We start from the raw sequence: 26,200 nt of genomic DNA, 5'->3' as shown, positions 1-26,200 counted from the left end.
CCCCCTTTACTCTGTGTCTCTATTCCCCCTTTCCTCTGTGTCTCTATTCCCACTTTACTCTGTGTCTCTATTCCCCCTTTACTCTGTGTCTCTAATCCCCCTTTAATCTTTGTCTCTATTCCCCCTTTACTCTGTGTCTCTATTCCCCCTTTACTCCGTGTCTCTATTCCCACTTTAATCTGTGTCTCTATTCCCCCTTTACTCTGTGTCTCTATTCCTCCTTTACTCTGTGTCTCTATTCCCCCTTTACTCTGGGTCTCTGTTCCCCCTTTCCTCTGGGTCTCTGTTCCTCCTTTACTCTGTGTCTCTGTTCCCCCTTTACTCTGTGTCTCTATTCCTCCTTTACTCTGTCTCTATTCCCCCTTTACTCTGTGTCTCTATTCCCCCTTTACTCCGTGTCTCTATTCCCCCTTTAATCTGTGTCTCTGTTCCCCCTTTACTCTGGGTCTCTGTTCCTCCTTTACTCTGTGTCTCTATTCCTCCTTTACTCTGTGTCTCTCCTCCCTGCTTTACTCTGGGTCTCTATTCTCCCCTTTACTCTGTGTCTCTATTCCTCCTTTACTCTTGGTCTCTATTCCCCCTTTACTCCGTGTCTCGATTCCCCCCTTTACTCTGTGTCTCTATTCCCCCCTTTAATCTGTGCCTCTATTCCCCCATTACTCTGTGTCTCTATTCCTCCTTTACTCTGTGTCTCTATTCCCCCATTACTCTGTGTCTCTATTCCCCCTTTTCTCTGCGTCTCTGTTCCCCCTTTTCTCTGCGTCTCTGTTCCCCCTTTACTCTGTGTCCCTATTCCCCCTTTACTCTGTGTCTCTATTCCCCCTTTACTCTGGGTCTCTGTTCCTCCTTTACTCTGTGTCTCTATTCCTCCTTTACTCTGTGTCTCTTCTCCCCCCTTTACTCTGTGTCTCTATTCCCCCTTTACTCTGTGTCTCTATTCCTCCTTTACTCTGTGTCTCTATTCCTCCTTTACTCTGTGTCTCTATTCCCCCTTTACTCTGTGTCTCTATTCCTCCTTTACTCTGTGTCTCTATTCCCCCTTTACTCTGTGTCTCTATTCCTCCTTTACTCTGTGTCTCTATTCCTCCTTTACTCTGTGTCTCTGTTCCCCCTTTTCTCTGCGTCTCTGTTCCTCCTTTACTCTGTGTCTCTATTCCCCCTTTACTCTGTGTCCCTATTCCCCCTTTACTCTGTGTCTCTATTCCCCCTTTACTCTGGGTCTCTGTTCCTCCTTTACTCTGGGTCTCTGTTCCTCCTTTACTCTGTGTCTCTATTCCTCCTTTACTCTGTGTCTCTTCTCCCCCCTTTAATCTGGGTCTCTATTCCCCCTTTACTCTGTGTTTCTATTCCCCCTTTACTCTGGGTCTCTGTTCCTCCTTTACTCTGTGTCTCTATTCCCCCTTTACTCTGTCTCTATTCCTCCTTTACTGTGTCTCTATTCCACTTTTAATCTGTGTCTCTATTCCCCCTTTACACTATGTCTCTATTCCTCCTTTACTCTGTGTCTCTATTCCCCCATTACTCTGTGTCTCTATTCCCCCTTTATTCTGGGTCTCTGTTCCTCCTTTACTCTGTGTCTCTATTCCTCCTTTACTCTGTGTCTCTATTCCCCCTTTACTCTGTGTCTCTATTCCTCCTTTACTCTGTGTCTCTATTCCTCCTTTTCTCTGTGTCTCTATTCCCCCTTTACTCCATGTCTCTATTCCCCCTTTACTCTGTGTCTCTGTTCCCCCTTTACTCTGTGTCTCTATTCCTCCTTTACTCTGTCTCTATTCCCCCTTTACTCTGTGTCTCTATTCCCCCTTTACTCCGTGTCTCTATTCCCCCTTTAATCTGTGTCTCTATTCCCCCTTTACTCTGGGTCTCTGTTCCTCCTTTACTCTGTGTCTCTATTCCTCCTTTACTCTGTGTCTCTTCTCCCTGCTTTACTCTGGGTCTCTATTCTCCCCTTTACTCTGTGTCTCTATTCCTCCTTTACTCTTGGTCTCTATTCCCCCTTTACTCCGTGTCTCGATTCCCCCTTTACTCTGTGTCTCTATTCCCCCTTTACTCTGTGTCTCTATTCCTCCTTTACTCTGTGTGTCTATTCCTCCTTTACTCTGTGTCTCTATTCCCCCTTTACTCTGTGTCTCTTCTCCCCCCTTTACTCTGGGTCTCTATTCCCCCTTTACTCTGTGTCTCTGTTCTCCCCTTTACTCTGTGTCTCTATTCCCCCTTTACTCCGTGTCTCTATTCCCCCTTTACTCTGTGTCTCTGTTCTCCCCTTTACTCTGTGTCTCTATTCCCCCTTTACTCCGTGTCTCTATTCCCCCTTTACTCTGTGTCTCTATTCCTCCTTTACTCTATGTCTCTTCTCCCCCCTTTACTCTGGGTCTCTATTCCCCCTTTACTCTGTGTCTCTGTTCTCCCCTTTACTCTGTGTCTCTATTCCCCCTTTACTCCGTGTCTCTAATCCCCCTTTACTCTGTGTCTCTATTCCCCCTTTACTCTGTGTCTCTATTCCCCCTTTACTCTGGGTCTCTGTTCCCCCTTTACTCTGGGTCTCTGTTCCTCCTTTACTCTGTGTCTCTATTCCTCCTTTACTCTGTGTCTCTTCTCCCCCCTTTACTCTGGGTCTCTATTCCCCCTTTACTCTGTGTCTCTATTCCCCCTTTACTCTGTGTCTCTATTCCCCCTTTACTCTGTGTCTCTATTCCTCCTTTACTCTGTGTCTCTATTCCCCCTTTACTCTGTGTCTCTATTCCCCCTTTACTCTGTGTCTCTATTCCCCCTTTCCTCTGTGTCTCTATTCCCACTTTACTCTGTGTCTCTATTCCCCCTTTACTCTGTGTCTCTAATCCCCCTTTAATCTTTGTCTCTATTCCCCCTTTACTCTGTGTCTCTATTCCCCCTTTACTCCGTGTCTCTATTCCCACTTTAATCTGTGTCTCTATTCCCCCTTTACTCTGTGTCTCTATTCCTCCTTTACTCTGTGTCTCTATTCCCCCTTTACTCTGGGTCTCTGTTCCCCCTTTCCTCTGGGTCTCTGTTCCTCCTTTACTCTGTGTCTCTATTCCTCCTTTACTCTGTGTCTCTTCTCCTCCCTTTACTCTGGGTCTCTATTCCCCCTTTACTCTGTGTCTCTATTCCCCCTTTACTCTGTGTCTCTATTCCCCCTTTACTCTGTGTCTCTATTCCTCCTTTACTCTGTGTCTCTATTCCCCCTTTACTCTGTGTCTCTATTCCCCCTTTACTCTGTGTCTCCATTCCTCCTTTACTCTGTGTCTCTATTCCCCCTTTACTCTGTCTCTATTCCCCCTTTACTCTGTGTCTCTATTCCTCCTTTACTCTGTGTCTCTATTCCCCCTTTACTCTGTGTCTCTATTCCTCCTTTACTCTGTGTCTCTATTCCTCCTTCACTCTGTGTCTCTATTCCCCCTTTACTCCGTGTCTCTGTTCCCCCTTTACTCTCTGTCTCTATTCCCCCTTTACTCTGTGTCTCTATTCCCCCTTTACTCCATGTCTCTATTCCTCCTTTACTCTGTGTCTCTATTCCCCCTTTACTCTGTGTCTCTATTCCTCCTTTCCTCTGTGTCTCTATTCCTCCTTTACTCTGTGTCTCTATTCCCCCTTTACTCCATGTCTCTATTCCCCCTTTACTCTGTGTCTCTATTCCCCCTTTACTCTGTGTCTCTATTCCCCCTTCACTCTGTGTCTCTATTCCCCCTTTAATCTGTATCTCTATTCCCCCATTACTCTGTGTCTCTCGTCCTCCTTTACTCTGTGTCTCTATTCCTCCTTTACTCTGTGTCTCTATTCCCCCTTTACTCTGTGTCTCTATTCCTCCTTTACTCTGTGTCTCTATTCCTCCTTCACTCTGTGTCTCTATTCCCCCTTTAGTCCGTGTCTCTGCTCCCCCTTTACTCTCTGTCTCTATTCCCCCCTTTACTCTGTGTCTCTATTCCCCCTTTACTCCATGTCTCTATTCCTCCTTTACTCTGTGTCTCTATTCCCCCTTTACTCTGGGTCTCTATTCCTCCTTTACTCTGTGTCTCTATTCCCCCTTTACTCCATGTCTCTATTCCCCCTTTACTCTGTGTCTCTATTCCCCCTTTAATCTGTGTCTCAATTCCCCCATTACTCTGTGTCTCGAGTCCTCCTTTACTCTGTGTCTCTATTCCCCCTTTACTCTGTGTCTCTATTCCCCCTTTACTCTGTGTCTCTATTCCTCCTTTACTCTGTGTGTCTATTCCTCCTTTACTCTGTGTCTCTATTCCCCCTTTACTCTGGGTCTCTGTTCCCCCTTTACTCTGGGTCTCTGTTCCTCCTTTACTCTGTGTCTCTATTCCTCCTTTACTCTGTGTCTCTTCTCCCCCCTTTACTCTGGGTCTCTATTCCCCCTTTACTCTGTGTCTCTGTTCTCCCCTTTACTCTGTGTCTCTATTCCCCCTTTACTCCGTGTCTCTATTCCCCCTTTACTCTGTGTCTCTGTTCTCCCCTTTACTCTGTGTCTCTATTCCCCCTTTACTCCGTGTCTCTATTCCCCCTTTACTCTGTGTCTCTATTCCTCCTTTACTCTGTGTCTCTTCTCCCCCCTTTACTCTGGGTCTCTATTCCCCCTTTACTCTGTGTCTCTGTTCTCCCCTTTACTCTGTGTCTCTATTCCCCCTTTACTCCGTGTCTCTAATCCCCCTTTACTCTGTGTCTCTAATCCCCCTTTAATCTTTGTCTCTATTCCCCCTTTACTCTGTGTCTCTATTCCCCCTTTACTCCGTGTCTCTATTCCCATTTTAATCTGTGTCTCTATTCCCACTTTACTTTGTGTCTCTATTCCCCCTTTACTCTGGGTCTCTGTTCCCCCTTTACTCTGGGTCTCTGTTCCTCCTTTACTCTGTGTCTCTATTCCTCCTTTACTCTGTGTCTCTATTCCTCCTTTACTCTGTGTCTCTATTCCCCCTTTACTCTGTGTCTCTATTCCCCCTTTACTCTGTGTCTCTATTCCCCCTTTACTCTGTGTCTCAATTCCCCCATTACTCTGTGTCTCTATTCCCCCTTTACTCTGTGTCTCTATTCCTCCTTTACTCTGTGTCTCTTCTCCCCCCTTTAATCTGGGTCTCTGTTCCTCCTTTACTCCGTATCTCTATTCCCCCTTTACTCTGTGTCTCTATTCCCCCTTTACTCTGTGTCTCTATTCCTCCTTTACTCCGTGTCTCTATTCCCCCTTTACTCTGTGTCTCTATTCCCCCTTTCCTCCGTGTCTCTGTTCCCCCTTTACTCTGTGTCTCTGTTCCCCCTTTAATCTGGGTCTCTGTTCCTCCTTTACTCTGTGTCTCTTCTCCCCCCTTGACTCTGGGTCACTATTCCCCCTTTACTCTGTGTCTCTATTCTCCCCTTTACTCTGTGTCTCTATTCCTCCTTTACTCTGTTTCTCTATTCCTCCTTTACTCTGTGTCTCTATTCCTCCTTTACTCCGTGTCTCTATTCCCCCTTCACTCTGTGTCTCTATTCCCCCTTTACTCCGTGTCTCTTCTCCCCCCTTGACTCTGGGTCACTATTCCTCCTTTACTCTGTGTCTCTATTCCTCCTTTACTCTGTGTCTCTATTCCCCCTTTACTCTGTGTCTCTATTCCCCCTTTACTCCGTGTCTCTATTCCCCCTTTAATCTGTGTCTCTATTCCCCCTTTACTCTGTGTCTCTATTCCCCCTTTACTCTGTGTCTCTAATCCCCCTTTAATCTTTGTCTCTATTCCCCCTTTACTCTGTGTCTCTATTCCCCCTTTACTCCGTGTCTCTATTCCCCCTTTACTCTGTGTCTCTATTCCTCCTTTACTCTGTGTCTCTATTCCCCCTTTGCTCTGTGTCTCTATTCCTCCTTTACTCTGTGTCTCTATTCCTCCTTTACTCTGTGTCTCTATTCCTCCTTTACTCCATGTCTCTATTCCCCCTTTACTCTGTGTCTCTATTCCCCCTTTCCTCCGTGTCTCTGTTCCCCCTTTACTCTGTGTCTCTATTCCCCCTTTACTCTGTGTCTCTATTCCCCCTTGACTCTGTGTCTCTATTCCTCCTTTACTCTGTTTCTCTGTTCCTCCTTTACTCTGTGTCTCTATTCCTCCTTTACTCCGTGTCTCTATTCCCCCTTTACTCTGTGTCTCTATTCCCCCTTTACTCCGTGTCTCTGTTCCCCCTTTACTCTCTGTCTCTGTTCCCCCCTTTACTCTGTGTCTCTATTCCCCCTTTACTCTGTGTCTCTATTCCTCCTTTACTCTGTGTCTCTATTCCCCCTTTACTCTCTGTCTCTATTCTCCCTTTACTCTGTGTTTCTATTCCCCCTTTACTCTGGGTCTCTGTTCCTCCTTTACTCTGTGTCTCTTCTCCCCCCTTGACTCTGGGTCACTATTCCCCCTTTACTCTGTGTCTCTATTCTCACCTTTACTCTGTGTCTCTATTCCTCCTTTACTCTGTGTCTCTATTCCTCCTTTACTCTGTGTCTCTATTCCCCCTTTACTCTTTGTCTCTATTCCCCCTTTACTCCGTGTCTCTATTCCCCCTTTAATCTGTGTCTCTATTCCCCCTTTAATCTGTGTCTCTATTCCCCCTTTACTCTGTGTCTCTAATCCCCCTTTAATCTTTGTCTCTATTCCCCCTTTACTCTGTGTCTCTATTCCCCCTTTACTCTGTGTCTCTATTCCCCCTTTAATCTGTGTCTCTATTCCCACTTTAATCTGTGTCTCTATTCCCCCTTTACTCTGTGTCTCTATTCCCCCTTTACTCTGTGTCTCTATTCCCCCTTTACTCTGTGTCTCTATTCCCCCTTTACTCCGTGTCTCTATTCCCACTTTAATCTGTGTCTCTATTCCCCCTTTACTCTGTGTCTCTATTCCCCCTTTACTCTGTGTCTCTATTCCTCCTTTACTCTGTGTCTCTATTCCCCCTTTACTCTGTGTCTCTATTCCTCCTTTACTCTGTGTGTCTATTCCTCCTTTACTCTGTGTCTCTATTCCCCCTTTACTCTGGGTCTCTGTTCCCCCTTTACTCTGGGTCTCTGTTCCTCCTTTACTCTGTGTCTCTATTCCTCCTTTACTCTGTGTCTCTTCTCCCCCCTTTACTCTGGGTCTCTATTCCCCCTTTACTCTGTGTCTATGTTCTCCCCTTTACTCTGTGTCTCTATTCCCCCTTTACTCCGTGTCTCTGTTCCCCCTTTACTCTGTGTCTCTGTTCTCCCCTTTACTCTGTGTCTCTATTCCCCCTTTACTCCGTGTCTCTATTCCCCCTTTACTCTGTGTCTCTATTCCTCCTTTACTCTGTGTCTCTTCTCCCCCCTTTACTCTGGGTCTCTATTCCCCCTTTACTCTGTGTCTCTGTTCTCCCCTTTACTCTGTGTCTCTATTCCCCCTTTACTCCGTGTCTCTAATCCCCCTTTACTCTGTGTCTCTAATCCCCCTTTAATCTTTGTCTCTATTCCCCCTTTACTCTGTGTCTCTATTCCCCCTTTACTCCGTGTCTCTATTCCCACTTTAATCTGTGTCTCTATTCCCCCTTTACTCTGTGTCTCTATTCCCCCTTTACTCTGGGTCTCTGTTCCCCCTTTACTCTGGGTCTCTGTTCCTCCTTTACTCTGTGTCTCTATTCCTCCTTTACTCTGTGTCTCTTCTCCCCCCTTTACTCTGGGTCTCTATTCCCCCTTTACTCTGTGTCTCTATTCCCCCTTTACTCTGTGTCTCTATTCCCCCTTTACTCTGTGTCTCTATTCCTCCTTTACTCTGTGTCTCTATTCCCCCTTTACTCTGTGTCTCTATTCCCCCTTTACTCTGTGTCTCTATTCCCCCTTTACTCTGTGTCTCTATTCCCCCTTTACTCTGTGTCTCTATTCCCCCTTTACTCTGTGTCTCTAATCCCCCTTTAATCTTTGTCTCTATTCCCCCTTTACTCTGTGTCTCTATTCCCCCTTTACTCTGTGTCTCTATTCCCCCTTTACTCCATGTCTCTATTCCCACTTTACTCTGTGTCTCTATTCCCCCTTTACTCTGTGTCTCTATTCCTCCTTTACTCTGTGCCTCTATTCCCCCTTTACTCTGGGTCTCTGTTCCCCCTTTACTCTGGGTCTCTGTTCCTCCTTTACTCTGTGTCTCTATTCCTCCTTTACTCTGTGTCTCTTCTCCCCCCTTTACTCTGGGTCTCTATTCCCCCTTTACTCTGTGTCTCTATTCCCCCTTTACTCTGTGTCTCTATTCCTCCTTTACTCTGGGTCTCTATTCCCCCTTTACTCTGTGTCTCTATTCCCCCTTTACTCTGTGTCTCTATTCTCCCTTTCCTCTGTGTCTCTATTCCCCCTTTACTCTGTGTCTCTATTCCCCCTTTACTCTGTGTCTCTATTCCCCCTTTCCTCTGGGTCTCTATTCCCTCCATCAATTGCTATTCCAGGTGTTGGCCATCAAATTCTGTGAAACATAATGCTTCCAGTCAGACCCCTCTGTCATTTTACACCAATACCACTGCCGGTGTCTTTCAAACTTGTTTCTCTTCACGTGTTTCTTGTACATCTGTTCGAAAGTGTAATCCATCCATCCTCCCTCCATTCCTCCCTTTCTTTCCTCCCTTTGTTACCTTCCATCCCTTCTCTCTCCCTCTTTCCCTCCCTCTTTATTATAAAACTGGCTGACAGTCAGACAAACAGTACACCGTAGTAGACCTGGGAGGGGCCCACAGCCATTTTCTTAAACCATTTGTAATTTAGAATGACGACGAGTGTTGGTTGTTATTTTGTTGACTGGCGGGTTTCTCAACCTCCTCCATAAAAACAAGGAAAAAATATAAATTATTTGTATTTACTTTTTGGCGAAAGGAAAATGATCATGTGAAATTGGAAGTTTTTTTACCAGTGGAAGCAGTGTCCCTTCCACTCAAACATGAGATGCTTTCCTCAGTGTTCAAGAAGGAGGATTTGCAATAAATAGGCAAGAGTTTTAATGCCAGTATTGAGTGTCAGTGACAGAGGTTAAGAAGAGGTAGCAGTGAACTGGGGAGTTTCAAGTATAGAAATAATATTCTGTCTCTTTTTTCCATTTAGCCATAAATTAAGTTTTAAGGAGCGTGTGCTAATGACCAGCCCCAGGGGTCAAGGTATAAAGGTCAGACAGGCCTCGCTAGCAACTGACCACCGGTCACTCGGCAGTGACCTAACCACAGAGGGCAGTCCCACCAAGGTCCAGAAGAGCTGGAGCTTCAATGACCGCACTCGACTCCGACCTTCGCTCCGGCTGAAGGGCTGTCAGTCGAGGAGTGCCTCGGACGGTGAGAGAAACACTCCAGGGCTCATCGAAACACTCCGAACTCGGGTCCCAAACATCAGTAGCTGGTGGGGTCTCTGAGAGACGCCATTAATTCACTGGACCTTGCTCAACATCTGAGTGATTCCCTGCCCTGATTATAGTCTCTTTCAAATGGCCAATGGGAAACAAACTACAAAAAAAGAAATGATCTGTCTTCCATTTCCCACCACAATTTATAGTCTAAGTTCAGAATGAAAGGTTTTCTTTTCTTGCGGTTTGTAAGCTGCACCTTCTGCGTCAGTCCCAAGCAGTTTGCATTGATGTTCAGGTGGTATTATAACTCGAGGATCGAGTGCCAGTGTGGCTCCCGAGTCCAGCAAGCTGTCCTACAGTGGCTAGAGTGCAACTGGTCCAAGGCGAATCCAGTTTAAGGGGTGAATCTGGAAATAGGCGGCGAATCCAGTTTAAGGGGTGAATTCGGATTAAGGGGTGAATCCAGTTTCAGGGGTGAATCCGGATTAAGGGGCAAATCCAGTTTACGGATGAATCCAGTTTAAGGGGTGAATCCGGATTCAGGGTTGAATCCAGTTTAAGGGTTGAATCTGGATTAAGAGGAGAATCCAGTTTAATGCATGAATCTGGTTTATGGGGTGAATCCGGTTTAAGGGGCAAATCCAGTTTAAGAGGTGAATCCGGTTTAAAGGGCGAATCTGGTTTAACGGGTTAATCTGGATTAAGGAGCGAATCCAGTTTAAGGGATGAATCCAGATTAAGGGGCAAATCCAGTTTACAAGTGAATCCAGTTTTAGGGGCAAATCTGAATTAAGGAGTGAATCCATTTAAGCGATGAATCCAGTTTAAGGGGAGAATCCAGTTTAAGGGGCGAATCCGGTTTAAGGGGCGAATCCGGTTTAAGGGGTGAATCCATTTTAGGGGTGAATCTGTTTTAGGGGTGTGGGGTGAGACCACTGGGTGCGTAGCCCCGAGTCTAAGGGGGTGGGGGGGGTGATGTCCAGTTAAAATCATCGGAAGTGAGGATGGCACAGAGCATGTCGGGGGGGGTGGGAGGAATGTCTGGGCCAAGTTGCCAACAGTTGCTACATTCCACGTGACCCAGGGCTGGGTGATTGACGGTAACCGCAGGGAGGGTGACCCCAGAGTGACCCGGGAGAGAGTGACACCGGAGAGGGTGACCCCGGGGATAGTGACCCCGGGTGGGTGACCCTGGGGAGATTGACCCCGGGGAGGGTGACCCCAGGGAGAGTGACCGTGGGGAGAGTGACCCCGGGGAGGGTGACCCCAGGGAGAGTGACCCCAGGGAGAGTGACCCTGGGGAGAGTGACCCTGGAGAGAGTGACCCCGGAGAGAGTGACCGTGGGGAGGATGACTGCCGGGAGTGTGAACTGAGCGAGGGTGACCCAGGGGGGAGTGTGACCCCATGGTGTCCCTGGTGAGGGTGACCCCGGGGAGAGTGACCCCAGGGTGATCTCGGGGAGGATGACCCTGGGGAGAGTGACCCCGGGGAAAGTGAACCGAGGGAGGGTGACCCAGGGGGGAGTGTGACCCCATGGTGTCCCTGGGGAGGGTGACCCCGGGGAGAGTGACCCTGGGGAGAGTGACCCCGGAGAGAGTGACCCTGAGGAGAGTGACCCCCAGCGTGGCCCCGGGGAGAGTGACTCAAGGGTGACCCTGGGGAGAGTGACTCCAGGGAGGGTGACCCAGGGAGAGTGATCCCGGGGAGAGTGACCCCGGGGAGAGGGACCCCGGGGTGGGTGACCCCGGGGAGGGTGACCCTGGGCAGGGCGACCCAAGGAAGGGTGACCCCAGGGAGAATGACCTCGGGGATTGTGACCCCAGGGAGGGTGACCCCGGGGAGGGTGATCCTGTGGAGGGTGACCCTGGGGAGAGTGACCCTAGGGTGGATGACCCTGGGGAGAGGTACCTTGGGGAGTGTAACCCTGGGGAGTGTGACCCCGGGGAGAGTGACTCAAGGGTGACCCTGGGGAGAGTGACTCCGGGGAGGGTGACCCAGGGAGAGTGATCCCGGGGTGGGTGACACAGGGGAGAGTGACCACGGGGTGGGTGACCCCGGGGAGGGTGACCCCGGGGAGAGTGATACTGGGCAGGGTGACCCCAGGAAGGGTGACCCCAGGGAGAGTGACCTCGAGGATTGTGACCCCGGGGAGGGTGACCCTGGGGAGGGTGACTCTGTGGAGGATGACCCTGGGGAGAGTGACCCTAGGGTGGATGACCCTGGGGAGGGTGACCTTGGGGAGGGTGACCCCGGGGAGGGTGACCTCAGGGTACCCCTGGGGAGAGTAACCTGGGGGTGGGTAACCCTGGGCAAAGTGACCCCAGGGAGAGTAATCCTGGGGAGGATGACCCCGGGGAGGATGACCCGATGGAGGGTGACCCCGGGGAGGGTGACCCGAAGGAGGGTGACCTTGGGGAGGGAGACCCCAGGGACAGTAACCCCAGGGAGGGTAACCTGGCATTTGACCCATTTCTGTGGGCCTTGTGATCTAAACTAAGCTCCGTAGTGGACGGAATTCCCCAAGTAAACAGATTATTGAGTTTAGCAAAGGGGAGAAATCAAACATTTCATATCAGTTAAACTCACGTCTCTGATTCATTCTTTGAAGACTTTACAGCAACAAATAGACACTCTTTTTGTTCAATTTTCACACAGATGCTGCTCTGGGTATGGATGAATGTTTTGATGAGAGAGGAGGTCACTGTGAGATCTCGATCAACGAACTCACACCTGCACTCAAGACCGTGATCAGGGCCATCAGGTGAAATGTTACAGGGGATCCTTTGCTTTTTCTAATGAGCAGTGTGCTGGGATTGGGAGCTGCTCTGGAAGTTGCTGGAATTGGGAGCTGCTCTGGAATCTGCTGGGGTTGGGAGCTGCTCTGGAATCTGCTGGGATTGGGAGCTGCTCTGGAATCTGCTGGGATTGGGAGCTGCTCTGGAATCTGCTGGGATTGGGAGCTGCTCTGGAACCAGCTGGGATTCTAAAGGGACTGGATAACGTTGACCATGACAAGCTGTTTCACTTTGTCCAGAACAGTAGAACCAGAGGACATGGTCTGCGCTCGAGGTGGGGTAAATTAAAATCTGATTTGTGGAAACAATATTTCAGTGATCGAGTGGTCAACCAATGGAACAGGCTCCCTGGGGATACCGTGGAAACAGTTGGTACTGATTCATTCAAATATAAATTCGATAGATTTATTTCAGAAAATAACATTTTGGGAGACAGTATCTGAGTAATTTGAGACATGATGTGGTGAGTGTAACAGGCTTGAGTGGGAAAAGGTGACTGTGGACCTATGGTTCCCAAAGCTCTCCACCACTGGGAGTTTCCTCACCTCATGTCTGGGTCTAATTGATAGAGATTGATGGCTGCCATTAATCATCAACTCCATTATCGTTGTATCATGAGACTACCAGGATATTAGAAGGTGAACTAGATGGACCTTGGTCTTTTTCTGTCCAGTAATTCCTATGTTCCTGTGCGTCACTTTCTCCGATCGTGCTCCTATCTGGTGTGGTTCTGTGATGGGGGTGTGAGATCACTGAGTTTGCCCTACTCTGTAGTGACAACTCAATCCCCATCAATAGCAAATGACAGGTTAAAATGTAGTTGCATCAGCCTATGTATTACACAGTGATGGGAGCTGAATCCAGCCAGTGTTAGATTCTAAATCCTGGCCCCTGCTTGGAAGCTGATCGAAAGGACCAGGTAGAGGGTGAAATCTTTCCATTTTAACACTCCATGGCTCGATCTGACAGGGGGACTGCTGCTAGCTCCTCACCGCTGATGTGTGTTGGTGTATTCCAGGATTATGAAGTTTCACGTGGCAAAGAGAAAGTTCAAAGAGACCCTGCGGCCGTACGATGTGAAGGATGTAATTGAGCAATATTCAGCCGGGTATTTGGACATGCTTTGTAGAATCAAAAGCCTGCAGACACGGTGAGTGAGGCCTTCAGACACAGTCCAGATGCAGTCCAGACACAGTCCAGACACGGTCCAGACATGGTCCAGACACGGTGAGTGCAGCCTCCAGTCACAGTCCAGACACGGTGAGTGCAGCCTTCAGACAAGATGAATGAGACCTTCAGACACAGTCCAGACACGATCCAGATATGGTGGGTGAGGCCTCCAGACACAGTCCATACACAATCCAGACACGGTCCAGACACAGTGAGTGAGGCCTTCAGACACAGTCCAGACATGGTCCAGACACGGTGGGTGAGATGTCCAGACACAGTCCAGACATGGTGAGTGCAGCCTCCAGACACAGTCCAGCCACGGTCCAGACACAGTCTAGACACTGTGAGTGAGACCTCCAGACACAGTCCAGACATAGTCCAGACACAGTCCACACATGGTCCAGACACGGTGAGTGAGGCCTCAAGACACAGTCCAGACATGGTACAGGCACAGTCCAGACACGGTCCAGACACAAAGAATTTAGCCTCTAGACACAGTCCAGACACGGTGAGTGCAGCCTCCAGACACAGTCACGACACGGTCCAGACATAGTCCAGACACGGTCCAGACATGGTCCGGACACGGTGAATGCAGCCTTCAGACATGGTAAGTACAACCTCCAAGCACGGTCCGGATATGGTCCAGACACAGTCCAGACACGGTTCAGACACAGTGAGTGAGGCTTCCAGACATAGTCTAGACACGGTCCAGACACAGATCAGACACGTGCAGATACGATGAGTGCTGCCTCCAGACACGGTGAGTGCAGCCTCCATAAATGGTCCAGACACGGTCTAGGCACAGTTCAGACATGCTCCAGACATGGTGAGTGCAGCCTCCAGACTCCACGTAATCTGGGCAATGTTCTGACTGTGGTGACCATTGGAGAGAGTTTGTGGGAGCTCGATGTCTCCCCGTCTGTTACGCAGACCAGCTTTCTCACACCATCTCCTTTTTATATCACAGTGTTCCAATTTGTAGGGTCAGGAAAAGGCCGTTACTCCCCGGACATTGATCCCCGGATATTGATCTGGACATTGATCCGGACATTGATCCCTGAATATTGATCTGGACATCGATCAGGACATTGATCTGGACACTGATGCCTGAATATTGATCCGGACATTGATCCCCGGACATCGATCCGGACATTGATCCCCAGACATTGATCCCTGAATATTGATCCAGAAATTGATCCCCAGACATTGATCCCCGGACATGGATCCCCAGACATTGATCCAGACATTGATCCCTGGACATTGATCCAGACATTGATCCCTGGACATTGATCCGGACATTGATCCCCAGACATTGATTCCCGGACATTGATTCCTGGACATTGATCCAAACGTTGAACCGGACATTAATCCCCAGACATTGACCGAGATATTGATCCGGACATTGATCCTGACATTGATCCCCAGACATTGATCCAAACATTGATCCCAGACATTTATCCCAGAAATTGATCCGGACATTGATCCCCAGACATTGATCCCCGGACATTGATCCCCGGACATTGATCCGGACATTGATCCAGACATTGATCCGGACATTGCTCCCCGGACATTGATCCAGACATTGATCCGGACAATGATCCCCAGATATTGATCCCCAGACATTGATCCCCGAAGATTGATCTGGACATTGATCCCCGGACATTGATCCCAGACATTTATCCCGACATTGATCCCCGGACATTGATCCAGACATTGATCCCCGGACATTGATCTGGACATTGATCCCCGGACATTGATCCGGACATCGATCCCCAGATATTCATCCGGACATTGATCCCCGGACATTGATCCAGACATTGATCCCCGGACACTGATCCCCGGACATTGATCCAGACATTCATCTCCGGGCATTGATCCAGACATTGATCCAGACATTGATCCCCGGACATTGATCAGGACATCGATCCCCAGACATTGATCCAGACATGATTCCTGGACATTAATTCGGACATTGATCCGGATATTGATCTCCGGACATTGATCCACGGACATTGATCGCCAGACATTGAACGCAAACATAGATCCCCAGACATTGATCCCCAGACATTTATCCGGACATTGATTCCCGGATATTGATCCCCGAACATTGATCCCCGGACATAGATCTGGACATTGATCAGGACATCAATCCCCAGACATTGATCCAGACATGATTCCTGGACATTAATTCGGACATTGATCCGGATATTGATCTCCGGACATTGATCCCCGGACATTGATCCCAAGAAATTGATCCAGATGTTGATCCGGACATTGATCCCCAGACATTGATCCACAGACTTTGATCAACGGACATTGATCCCTGGACACTGATCCCCAGATACTGATCCGGACATTCATCTCCCGGCATTGATCCAGACATTGATCCAGACATTGATCCTCGGACATTGATCCAGACACTGATCCCCGGACATTGATCCGGACATTCATCTCCGGGCATTGATCCAGATAATGATCTGGACATTAGTCCTAGACAATGATCCCCAGACATTGATCCCCAGACATTGATCCCCGGACACTGATCCCCGGACATTGATCCGGACATTCATCTCCGGGCATTGATCCAGACATTGATCCAGATAATGATCCGGACATTAGTCCTAGACAATGATCCCCAGACATTGATCCCCAGACATTGATCCCCGGACATAGATCTGGACATTGATCCCCAGACATTGATCCCCAGATATTGATCCAGACATTGATCCCTGGACATTAATCCGGACATTGATCCCCGGACATTGATCGCAGTCATTGATCAGGACATCGATCCCCAGACATTGATCCAGACATGATTCCTGGACATTAATTCGGACATTGATCCGGATATTGATCTCCGGTCATTGATCCCCGGACATTGATCCCAAGAAATTGATCCAGATGTTGATCCGGATATTGATCTCCGGACATTGATCCCCAGACATTGATCCTCAGACTTTGATCCCCAGACATTGATCCCCAGACATTGATCCTCAGATATTGATCCAGACATGATTCCTGGACATTAATTCGGACATTGATCCGGATATTGATCTCCGGTCATTGATCCCCGGACATTGATCCCAAGAAATTGATCCAGATGTTGATCCGGATATTGATATCCGGACATTGATCCCCAGACATTGATCCGGGCATTGATCAGGACATTGATCCCCGGACATTGATCCCCAGACAGTGATCCCCGGACATTGATCCCGACATTGATCCCCGGACATTGATCCCGACATTGATCCCCGGACATTGATCCCGACATTGATCCGGACATTGATCCCCGCACATTGATCCCCGGACATTGACCCCTGGACATTGATCTCCGGACATTAATCAGGGCCTTGTGGCTCGGTCAAGGCCTGGCTCCAGGCTCAGGGGCTCAGCTCAGGGCCTCGGCTTTCAGCTCAAGGCTCAGGGGATCGCCTCAGGGCTCATTGGCTCGGCTCAGGAGCTCGACTCTGGGCCTAACTCATTTAGGGGCTGTGATTTAGCTCAGGACCTGAACACACCAGTTACTGGTCTACCCCAGGAGTACCTGAATGTCTGGGGAGAGCGGCACAAGGAGCACCGGCTCCTGTCTGGGATATTTAAATTGTGAATTTATTTGTGAATTTAAAATAAAATTGCTGGACTATAACTTGGTGTTGTAAAATTGTTTACAATATTTAAATTGGGTGATGCCCCGACCCCTGAACTTTGGCAAGATCAGTGCTGGAGGTCACGGTATTAGGATCCTGTGGTTTAAACAGGGCCATGGATTTCTGTATTTAACGGTTTCAGAATATGTAGATTCTCTTTATTGCCTGTCACTAAATGGGGAGCAATTTGAAAGTAGTTTACTCGAGGCTGCAAGAGGCCACTTTGAAAGAGCCCTTCCGCAATGTGTAAACAAGATCTTCCTGTTTCTCTTGATTTCATTCCCCGCAGTGTGGAGCATATTCTCGGCAAAGGACAGGTCACAACAGAAAAGCGATCTCGAGAGAAAGGGTCACCAGACAATGACATCACTGGTGACCTCAGCATGATGGGACGAGTGGTGAAAGTTGAAAAACAGGTAAAAAAATATCCATTTAGAAATAAGTCCGTTCAGTTCCAGAGGAGAAACTCCCCTCGAGGCAGAGGAAGGAGTCAATCTAATTAATAGCTCCACAGTTACAGGCTGTGTGTGTACCGTTAAGGACGGGCTGGGGCTTGAAGGGTCAGTTCATCGAATGTCCATTCTATAATCTGGGTGTTTGATGGGTCAGTCCATCGATTGTCCGTTCTGTAATTTGGGTGTTTGATGGGTCAGTCCATCGATTGTCCGTTCCAAAATCTGGGTGTTTGATGGGTCAGTCCATCGATTGTCCGTTCCAAAATCTGGGTGTTTGATGGGTCAGTCCATCGATTGTCCGTTCCAAAATCTGGGTGTTTGAAGGGTCAGTCCATTGATTGTCCGTTCTGTAATCTGGGTGTATGATGGGTCAGTTCATCGATTGTCCATTCTGTAATCTGGGTGTTTGAAGGGTCAGTCCATCGATTGTCCATTCTGTAATCTGGGTGTTTGATGGGTCAGTTCATCTATTGTCCATTCTATAATCTGGGTGTTTGATGGGTCAGTCCATCAATTGTCCGTTCTGTAATCTGGGTGTTTGATGGGTCAGTCCATCGATTGTCCGTTCTGTAATCTGGGTGTTTGATGGGTCAGTTCATCGATTGTCCATTCTAAAATCTGGGTGTTTGATGGGTCAGTTCATCAATTGTCTGTTCTGTAGTCTGGGTGTTTGATGAGTCAGTTCATCGATTGTCCATTCTATAATCTGGGTGTTTGACGGGTCTGTTCATCGATTGTCCGTTCTGTAATCTGATTGTTTGACGGGTCTGTTCATTGATTGTCCATTCTGTAATCTGGGTGTTTGATGGGTCAGCTCATCGACTGTCCATTCTATAATCTGGGTGTTTGATGGGTTAGTTCATCGATTGTCCGTTCTGTAATCTGGGTGTTTGATGGGTCAGTTCATCGATTGTCCATTCTGTAATCTGGGTGTTTGATGGGTCAGTTCATCGACTGTCCATTCTATAATCTGGGTGTTTGATGGGTCAGTTCATCGACTGTCCATTCTATAATCTGGGTGTTTGATGGGTCAGTTCATCGACTGTCCATTCTATAATCTGGGTGTTTGATGGGTCAGTTCATCGATTGTCCGTTCTGTAATCTGGGTGTTTGATGGGTCAGTTCATCGATTGTCCGTTCTGTAATCTGGGTGTTTGATGGGTCAGTTCATCGACTGTCCATTCTATAATCTGGGTGTTTGACGGGTCTGTTCATCTATTGTCCGTTCTGTAATCTGGGTGTTTGATGGGTCAGTTCATCGATTGTCCATTCTGTAATCTGGGTGTTTGATGGGTCAGTTCATCGACTGTCCATTCTATAATCTGGGTGTTTGACGGGTCTGTTCATCTATTGTCCGTTCTGTAATCTGGGTGTTTGATGGGTCAGTTCATCGACTGTCCATTCTATAATCTGGGTGTTTGATGGGTCAGTTCATCGATTGTCCGTTCTGTAATCTGGGAGTTTGATGGGTCAGTTCATCGATTGTCTATTCTATAATCTAGGTGTTTGATGGGTCAGTTCATCTATTGTCCATTCTATAATCTGGTTGTTTGAAGGGTCAGTTCATCGATTGTCCATTCTGTAATCTGATTGTTTGACGGGTCGGTTCATCGATTGTCCATTCTATAATCTGGGTGTATGACGGGTCAGTTCATCGATTGTCCATTCTATATTCTGGGTGTTTGAAGGGTCAGTTCATCGATTGTCCATTCTATAATCTGCGTATTTGATGGGTCAGTCCATCGATTGTCCATTCTATAATCTGGGTGTATGATGGGTCAGTTCATCGATTGTCCATTCTGTAATCTGGGTGTTTGAAGTGTCAGTCCATCGATTGTCCATTCTGTAATCTGGGTGTTTGATGGGTCAGTCCATCGATTGTCCATTCTATAATCTGATTGTTTGACAGGTCAGTCCATTGATTGTCTATTCTGTAATCTGGGTGTTTGATGGGTCAGTTCATCGCTTGTCCATTCTGTAATCTGATTGTTTGATGGGTCAGTCCATTGATTGTCTATTCTATAATCTGGGTGTTTGATGGGTCAGTCCATCGATTGTCCATTCTATAATCTGGTTGTTTGAAGGGTCAGTCAATCGATTGTCCATTCTATAATCTGGGTGTTTGAAGGGTCAGTTCATCGATTGCCCATTCTGTAATCTGATTGTTTGACGGGTCGGTTCATCGATTGTCCATTCTATAATCTGGGTGTATGACGGGTCAGTTCATCGATTGTCCATTCTATATTCTGGGTGTTTGAAGGGTCAGTTCATCGATTGTCCATTCTATAATCTGCGTGTTTGAAGTGTCAGTCCATCGATTGTCCATTCTGTAATCTGGGTGTTTGAAGGGTCAGTCCATCGATTGTCCATTCTATAATCTGCGTGTTTGAAGTGTCAGTCCATCGATTGTCCATTCTATATTCTGGGTGTTTGAAGGGTCAGTTCATCGATTGTCCATTCTATAATCTGCGTGTTTGAAGTGTCAGTCCATCGATTGTCCATTCTGTAATCTGGGTGTTTGAAGGGTCGGTTCATCGATTGTCCATTCTATAATCTGGGTGTATGACGGGTCAGTTCATCGATTGTCCATTCTATATTCTGGGTGTTTGAAGGGTCAGTTCATCGATTGTCCATTCTATAATCTGCGTATTTGATGGGTCAGTCCATCGATTGTCCATTCTATAATCTGGGTGTATGATGGGTCAGTTCATCGATTGTCCATTCTATAATCTGGGTGTTTGAAGGGTCAGTTCATCGATTGTCCATTCTGTAATCTGGGTGTTTGATGTGTCAGTCCATCGATTGTCCATTCTGTAATCTGGGTGTTTGAAGTGTCAGTCCATCGATTGTCCATTCTGTAATCTGGATGTTTGAAGGGTCAGTCCATCGATTGTCCATTCTGTAATCTGCGTGTTTGAAGTGTCAGTCCATCGATTGTCCATTCTGTAATCTGGGTGTTTGATGGGTCAGTCCATCGATTGTCCATTCTGTAATCTGGGTGTTTGATGGGTCAGTTCATCGATTGTCCATTCTGTAATCTGATTGTTTGACAGGTCAGTCCATCGATTGTCCATTCTATAATCTGATTGTTTGACGGGTCAGTTCATCGATTGTCCAACTCATTGGGACTCGCTAGAGTTCTAAATCTTGCCATCAGTGTACATTTCCCACTGGTTCTTTTTTAATGCCTTGGGCTGGAGATGTTTGAGGGCATTAGCAGTGTTGCCAGTATGAGCACCTCAAGCAGTTGACCCTGTTTGTCCCTGAATGCTTGGAATGGCATTTGGAAATCTGAATGGCACTTTCTGACAGTGTTACATCAAGTTTAGAGCACAGAAACAGGCCATTTGGCCCAAATGGTCTATGCTGGCATTTATGCTCCACACGAGCCTCCTCCCTCCCTACTTCATCTCACCCTATCAGAATATCCTTCTATTCATTTCTCCCTCATGTGTTTATCTAGCTTCCCCTTAAATGCATCTCTGCTATTCGTCTCAACTACTCCTTGTGGTACCGAGTTCCACATTCTCACCATTCTCTGGGTAAAGAAGTTTCTCCTGAATTCCCTATTGGATTTATTAGTGACTATCTCATATTTGTGGCCCCTAGTTTGTACTCCCCCTCAAGTGGAAACATCTTCTCTATGTCGACCCTATCAAACCCCTTAATAATCTTAAAGACCTCTATCAGGTCACCTCTCAATCTTCTCTTTTCGAGAGAAAAGAGCCCCAGCCTGTTCAATCTTTCCTGATAAGGATATCCTCTCAGTTCTGATATAATCCTTGTGAATCTTTTTTGCACCTTCTCCAATGGCTCTATATCCTTTTTATAATATGGAGACCAGAACTGTTCACAGTACTCCAAGTGTGATCTAACCAAGGTTCTATACAAGTTCAACATAACTTCTCTGCTTTTCAATTCTATCGCTCTAGAAATGAATCCCAGTGCTTGGTTTGCTTTTTTTAAATCCCTTATTATCCTGTGTCGCTACTTTTAGTGATTTATGTATCTGTACCCCCCGATCCCTCTGCTCTTCTACCCCATTTAGATTCTTATTATGCAAGCAGTATGTGGCCTCCTTATTCTTCCTACCAAAATGCACCAGTTCACACTTATCGTAATTGAGATTGGGATGAAATCAGCTCCAAAACGTTGTATGAGGGGGAAGAGGCAAGATACATTGGGTCAGGTGTCACACTGTGAAAATTAGCACATTTAGCAAAAGTTGGGGGCATATACTGACGGTGACATTTATATTCACAGGTAGAGTCCATTGAATCAAAGCTGGACATGCTCCTGGAAATCTACAGACAATGCCTGCGGAAAGGCTCTGTCTCAGCACTGACCCTCGCCTCGCTGCAGATGCCTACCTTTGAGTTCGAGCAGACATCTGATTACCAAAGTCCTGTAGATGGGCCCAGCTCAGCACAACTCAGTAGATGCATGTCCAGATCCACAAGTGGTAGTACTCCGCGGGGATTACAGTTCATCCTAACGCCAAATGATCCAAGTGCTCCCTCTTACTGCACCATTAGCACTGCTGTGCATGCTCAGGTTACTCCTGGTGACCACAGTGATGGAACGACAATACCCGCAGTACACCAAATGGGTCAGTCTGCCACAGCAGCGGTGCCAACACTACAGCTGCCATCCCTTAAGAACATGGGCAGGTCAGGTCCTATCCAGATTATTCCTGTCACCACACAGGAGGTTGGTTCTGATTTGACCGCTTGTCTTGTCACTGGTCAAGTAGGGGAAGCTAACCTCACACAGGAGACAATGTGCAGGAGGAGCCCGAGTGTCGACCATCAGCCCTTGGTCAAAGTTTGCTCAGTGACGAACAAACGGTTAGAACAATCTCTGCCTGTGCAAAATCTGATCCAAGCCACACACGAACTGAGCATGCCGTTCACTGGCAGCTACTGTAACAGTACCACTGGGAATCCAGAACTGTACCCTGACTGGACAGATTCCAGACTCTTGGTAAAAGATGAGGAGACTGACACACAAACGCTCAAAGCTCTGTCACAACCTGCTGGTGAAACAACCGCAAACTCACCGAGCACCAACATAGCCAAACCATCTCAACACATTGGCAGAGCTGAGGATTCATCAGGCTCCCTGTGCCTGTCTCACCTTCGACCAAAATGACAACAATAGAACCTTTCCTTTCAAATGTTGCTTCAGTTTTTAAAACATCGCATGGACTCTCTCTGAGGATGATGCAAATCATTAAACTTTCAAATGCAACAAGCTGAACAAATTGGAAAAGCACTTGTAGGAGCAGTTATGGTCTAGTTGCATGGAAAATGCATGATAAATTAGAAATGAGATTGATTTAAAGTATTATGAGAAAAACATCTCGATTCTGTTGGTATAGCAGGAATTATTCTTGTAAGGAATCTGCTCAGAGATTGAGGATCTATCAGAGTAAAGTTCAGGGCTCTGTACTGTACTGTATTGATTAAGTCTACTATTATTTACACCACACCTGCAGTAAAGGTACATCTCCAAGCCTCTGTGCTGTTTGTGAAACCCTATTATTTTATCCAGGTGATAGTTCTGTTTACATCAGAAGTATATTTCAGCTACCTATGAGGTACAAAGATCAGTGTGACTGTCTGTAACAAGACAAAGACACCCATCTCCTTTGAAAATCATTTATAGAATATTCAACATCATTTTGAAAGTTTATTTCTGTATATTTTGGTGAACTGCTGATAACTGATTTTTTTTTAAGTTGCGTGTTAGATTCAGGTTGTTCCGAGAACCTTTTCTTTGCTGGGAAAAGTGTGAGAAGAATCTGTGAGAAGGAAGGTGATAGAATTCCAGAGCTGGAGCTGGCTGTAGTCTTAAACCCCAAAGGTGCTGTAAGGTGATTTAAGTGATGGGACTTGGTTTGAAGCTGATGCAATTTTTGACAAACTGTTTTCCGATAGAATGAGCTGTTGATGCCTCGCTAAAAACAATGGACACATACGGTAGAATGCTTTGTACATCATTGTCTTAATCTGTGTATCAGAAATGCTAATATTTGTACTGATTAATCGTGTGATACCATGTTTTAACAGATGCCCAGCTGATAGATCCAGACACTGTCTTGAAGCACAATTTAAGAACATAAGAAATAGGAGCAGGAGTACGCCATGCGGCCCCTCGAGCCTGCTCCGCCATTCAATAAGAGCATGGCTGACCTTCGACCTCATCTCCACTTTCCCACCCGTTCCCCATATCCCTTGATTCCCCTAGAGTCCAAAAATCTATCGATCTCAGCCTTGAATATACTCAACAACTCAGCATCCACGGCCCTCTGGGGTAGAGAATTCCAGAGATTCACAACTCTCTGAGTGAAGAAATTCCTCCTCATCTCAGTCCTAAATGGCCGACCCCTTATCCTGAGACTATGCCCCCTAGTTCTAGACTCTCCAGCCTGGGGAAACAGCCTCTCGGCATCTACCCTGTCAAACCCTCTCAGAATCTTATATGTTTCAATGAGATCACCTCTCCGTCTTCTAAACTGTAGAGAAGATAGGCCCATTCTACCCAATCTCTCCTCATAGGACAACCCTTTCATCTCAGGAAGCAATTTAATGAACCTTCGTTGCATCCCTTCTAAAGCAAGTTATATCCTTCCTTAGATAAGGAGACAAAAACTGTACACTTACTGAGCAATTGATCAAATCATAGAATCATAGAAAAGTTACAGCACAGAAGGAGGCCATTCAGCCCGTTGAGCCCCTGCCAGTTCTCTTCAAGAGAAATCCAGCTAGTCCCACTCCCCGTAGCCCTGCAAATGTTTTCCTTTCAAGTACTTACCTAATTCCCTTTTGAAGGCTATGATTGAATCTGCCTCAACCACTCCCTCGGGCAGAGCAATCCAGATCATAACCACTCGCTGTGTAAAAAAGTTTTTCCTCATTTCGTTCTTTTGCCAATCACCTTAAATCTATGTCCTCTGGTTCTTGACCCTTTCGCCAATGGGAACAGTTTCTCTCTCTCTATTCTGTCTAGACCCTTCATGATTTTGAATACCTCTATCAAATCTCCTCTCCATCGTCTCTGCTCTAAGGAGAACAACCCCAGCTTCTCCAGTCTATCCACGTAACCAAAGTCCCTCATCCCTGGAATCATTCTAGTAAATCTCTTCTGCACCCCCTCTAAGGCCTTCACATCCTTCCTAAAGTGCGGTGCCCAGAATTGGGCACAATACTCCAGTTGTGGCCGAACCAGTGTTTTATAAAGGTTCATAATGACTTCCTTGCTTTTGTACTCTATGCCTCTATTTATTAAGCCCAGGACAGGCACCAATTGACTTTCATCATAATCATCCTGTGTAAATTAAGGCTGTGAAATTGACTAGCTGCATGGACACTGCTCCCATATCATTATGCTTTTTTAACCACTTTCTCAACCTGCCCTGCCACCTTCAGTAATTTGTGCACATATACCCCCACATCTCTCTGTTCCTGCACCCTCTAGTGCCCTCTAGTTTATTCTGCCTCTCCTACCAAAATGTATCACTTCACACTTTTCTGCATTAAATTTCATCTGCCACGTGTCCACCCATGCCACCAGCCTGTCTATATCCTCTTGAAGTCTATCACTATCCTTCTCGCTGTTCACTACACTTCCAAGTTTTGTGTCATCTGCAAATTTTGAAATTGTGCCCTGTACACCCAAGTCCAAGTCATTAATATAAATATATATCAAGAAAAGCAGTGGTCCTAGTACCGACCCCTGGGGAACATCACTGTATACCTTCCTCCAGTCTGAAAAACAACCGTTCACCACTACTCTGTTTCATGTTACTTAGCCAATTTTGTATCCATGCTGCCACTGCCCACTTTATTCCATGGGCTTCAACTTTGATGACAAGCCTATTATGCAGCACTTTATCAAACGCCTTTTGGAAGTCCATATACACCACATCAACTGCATTGCTCTTATCAATCCTTTCTGTTACCTCATCAAAAAACTCAATCAAGTTAGTTAAACATGATTTGCCTTTAACAAATCCGTGCTGGCTTTCCTTTATTAATCCACACTTGTCCAAGTGACTGTTAATTTTGTCCCGGATTATCGTTTCTAAAAGTTTCCCCACCACAGGGGTTAAACTGACTGGCCTATAATTGCTGGGTTTATCCTTACACTCTTTTTTGAACAAGGCTGTAACATTTGCAATTCTCCAGTCCACTGACACCACCCCTCGTATCTAAGGATGATTGGAAGATTATGGCCAGTACCTCCACAATTTCCATCCTTACTTCCCTCTGCAACCTAGGATGCATCCCGTCCAGACTGGGTGACTTATCTATTTTCAGTACAACCAGCCTTTCTAGTACCTCCTCTTTATCAATAGAAGGATGCACCACAGAAGGAGACCTTTCAGACCATCGTGCCTGTAAGAGCTATCCAATTAGTCTCATTCCCCTGCTCTTTCCCTGTAGCTCTGCAAAAAATGTTTCCTTTTCAACTATTTATCCAATTACCTTTTGAAAGTTATTATTGAATCTGCTCCCACCACCCTTTCAGGCAGCACATTCCAGATCAGAACAACTCTCTGCGTAAAAAAAATTCTCCTCATCTCATCTCTGGTTCTTTTGCCAATTACTTTAAATTTGTGTTCTCTGGCTAATGACTCTCCTGCCACTGGAAACAGTTTCTCCGTATTTAGTCTATCAAAACCCCTCATAATTTTGAAGACCTCTATTAAATCTCCCCTTAACCTTCTCTGCTCCAATGAGAATAACCCCAGCTTCTCCAATCTCTTCACATAACTGAAGTCTCTCATCCCTGGAACTATTCTAGTAAATCTCTTCTCCACCCTTTCTATGGCCTTGACATCCTT

The 26,200-nt window shown here is 46.7% G+C and overlaps 1 protein-coding gene across 1 annotated transcript in view; it reads left to right on the top strand.

Annotated features, from left to right (window-relative positions):
- Positions 1-22,961, top strand: part of LOC137322141 (potassium voltage-gated channel subfamily KQT member 5-like) — a 502,576-nt gene extending 479,615 nt beyond the window's left edge. Inside the window, 5 exon segments of the mRNA XM_067985255.1 lie at positions 9,047-9,270; positions 11,938-12,043; positions 13,096-13,227; positions 17,187-17,313; positions 21,616-22,961. Of these exon segments, the coding sequence (XP_067841356.1) occupies positions 9,047-9,270; positions 11,938-12,043; positions 13,096-13,227; positions 17,187-17,313; positions 21,616-22,503 (1,477 nt within the window). The 3' untranslated portion in view covers positions 22,504-22,961.
- Positions 22,962-26,200: the final 3,239 nt, after the last annotated feature.

The sequence above is a fragment of the Heptranchias perlo genome, chromosome 5, assembly GCF_035084215.1.
Source record: "Heptranchias perlo isolate sHepPer1 chromosome 5, sHepPer1.hap1, whole genome shotgun sequence".
In the NCBI taxonomy this organism is placed as follows: domain Eukaryota; kingdom Metazoa; phylum Chordata; class Chondrichthyes; order Hexanchiformes; family Hexanchidae; genus Heptranchias; species Heptranchias perlo.
Note: the sequence above shows the minus strand (reverse complement) of the source record. Positions and strands in the feature narration are given on the sequence as shown.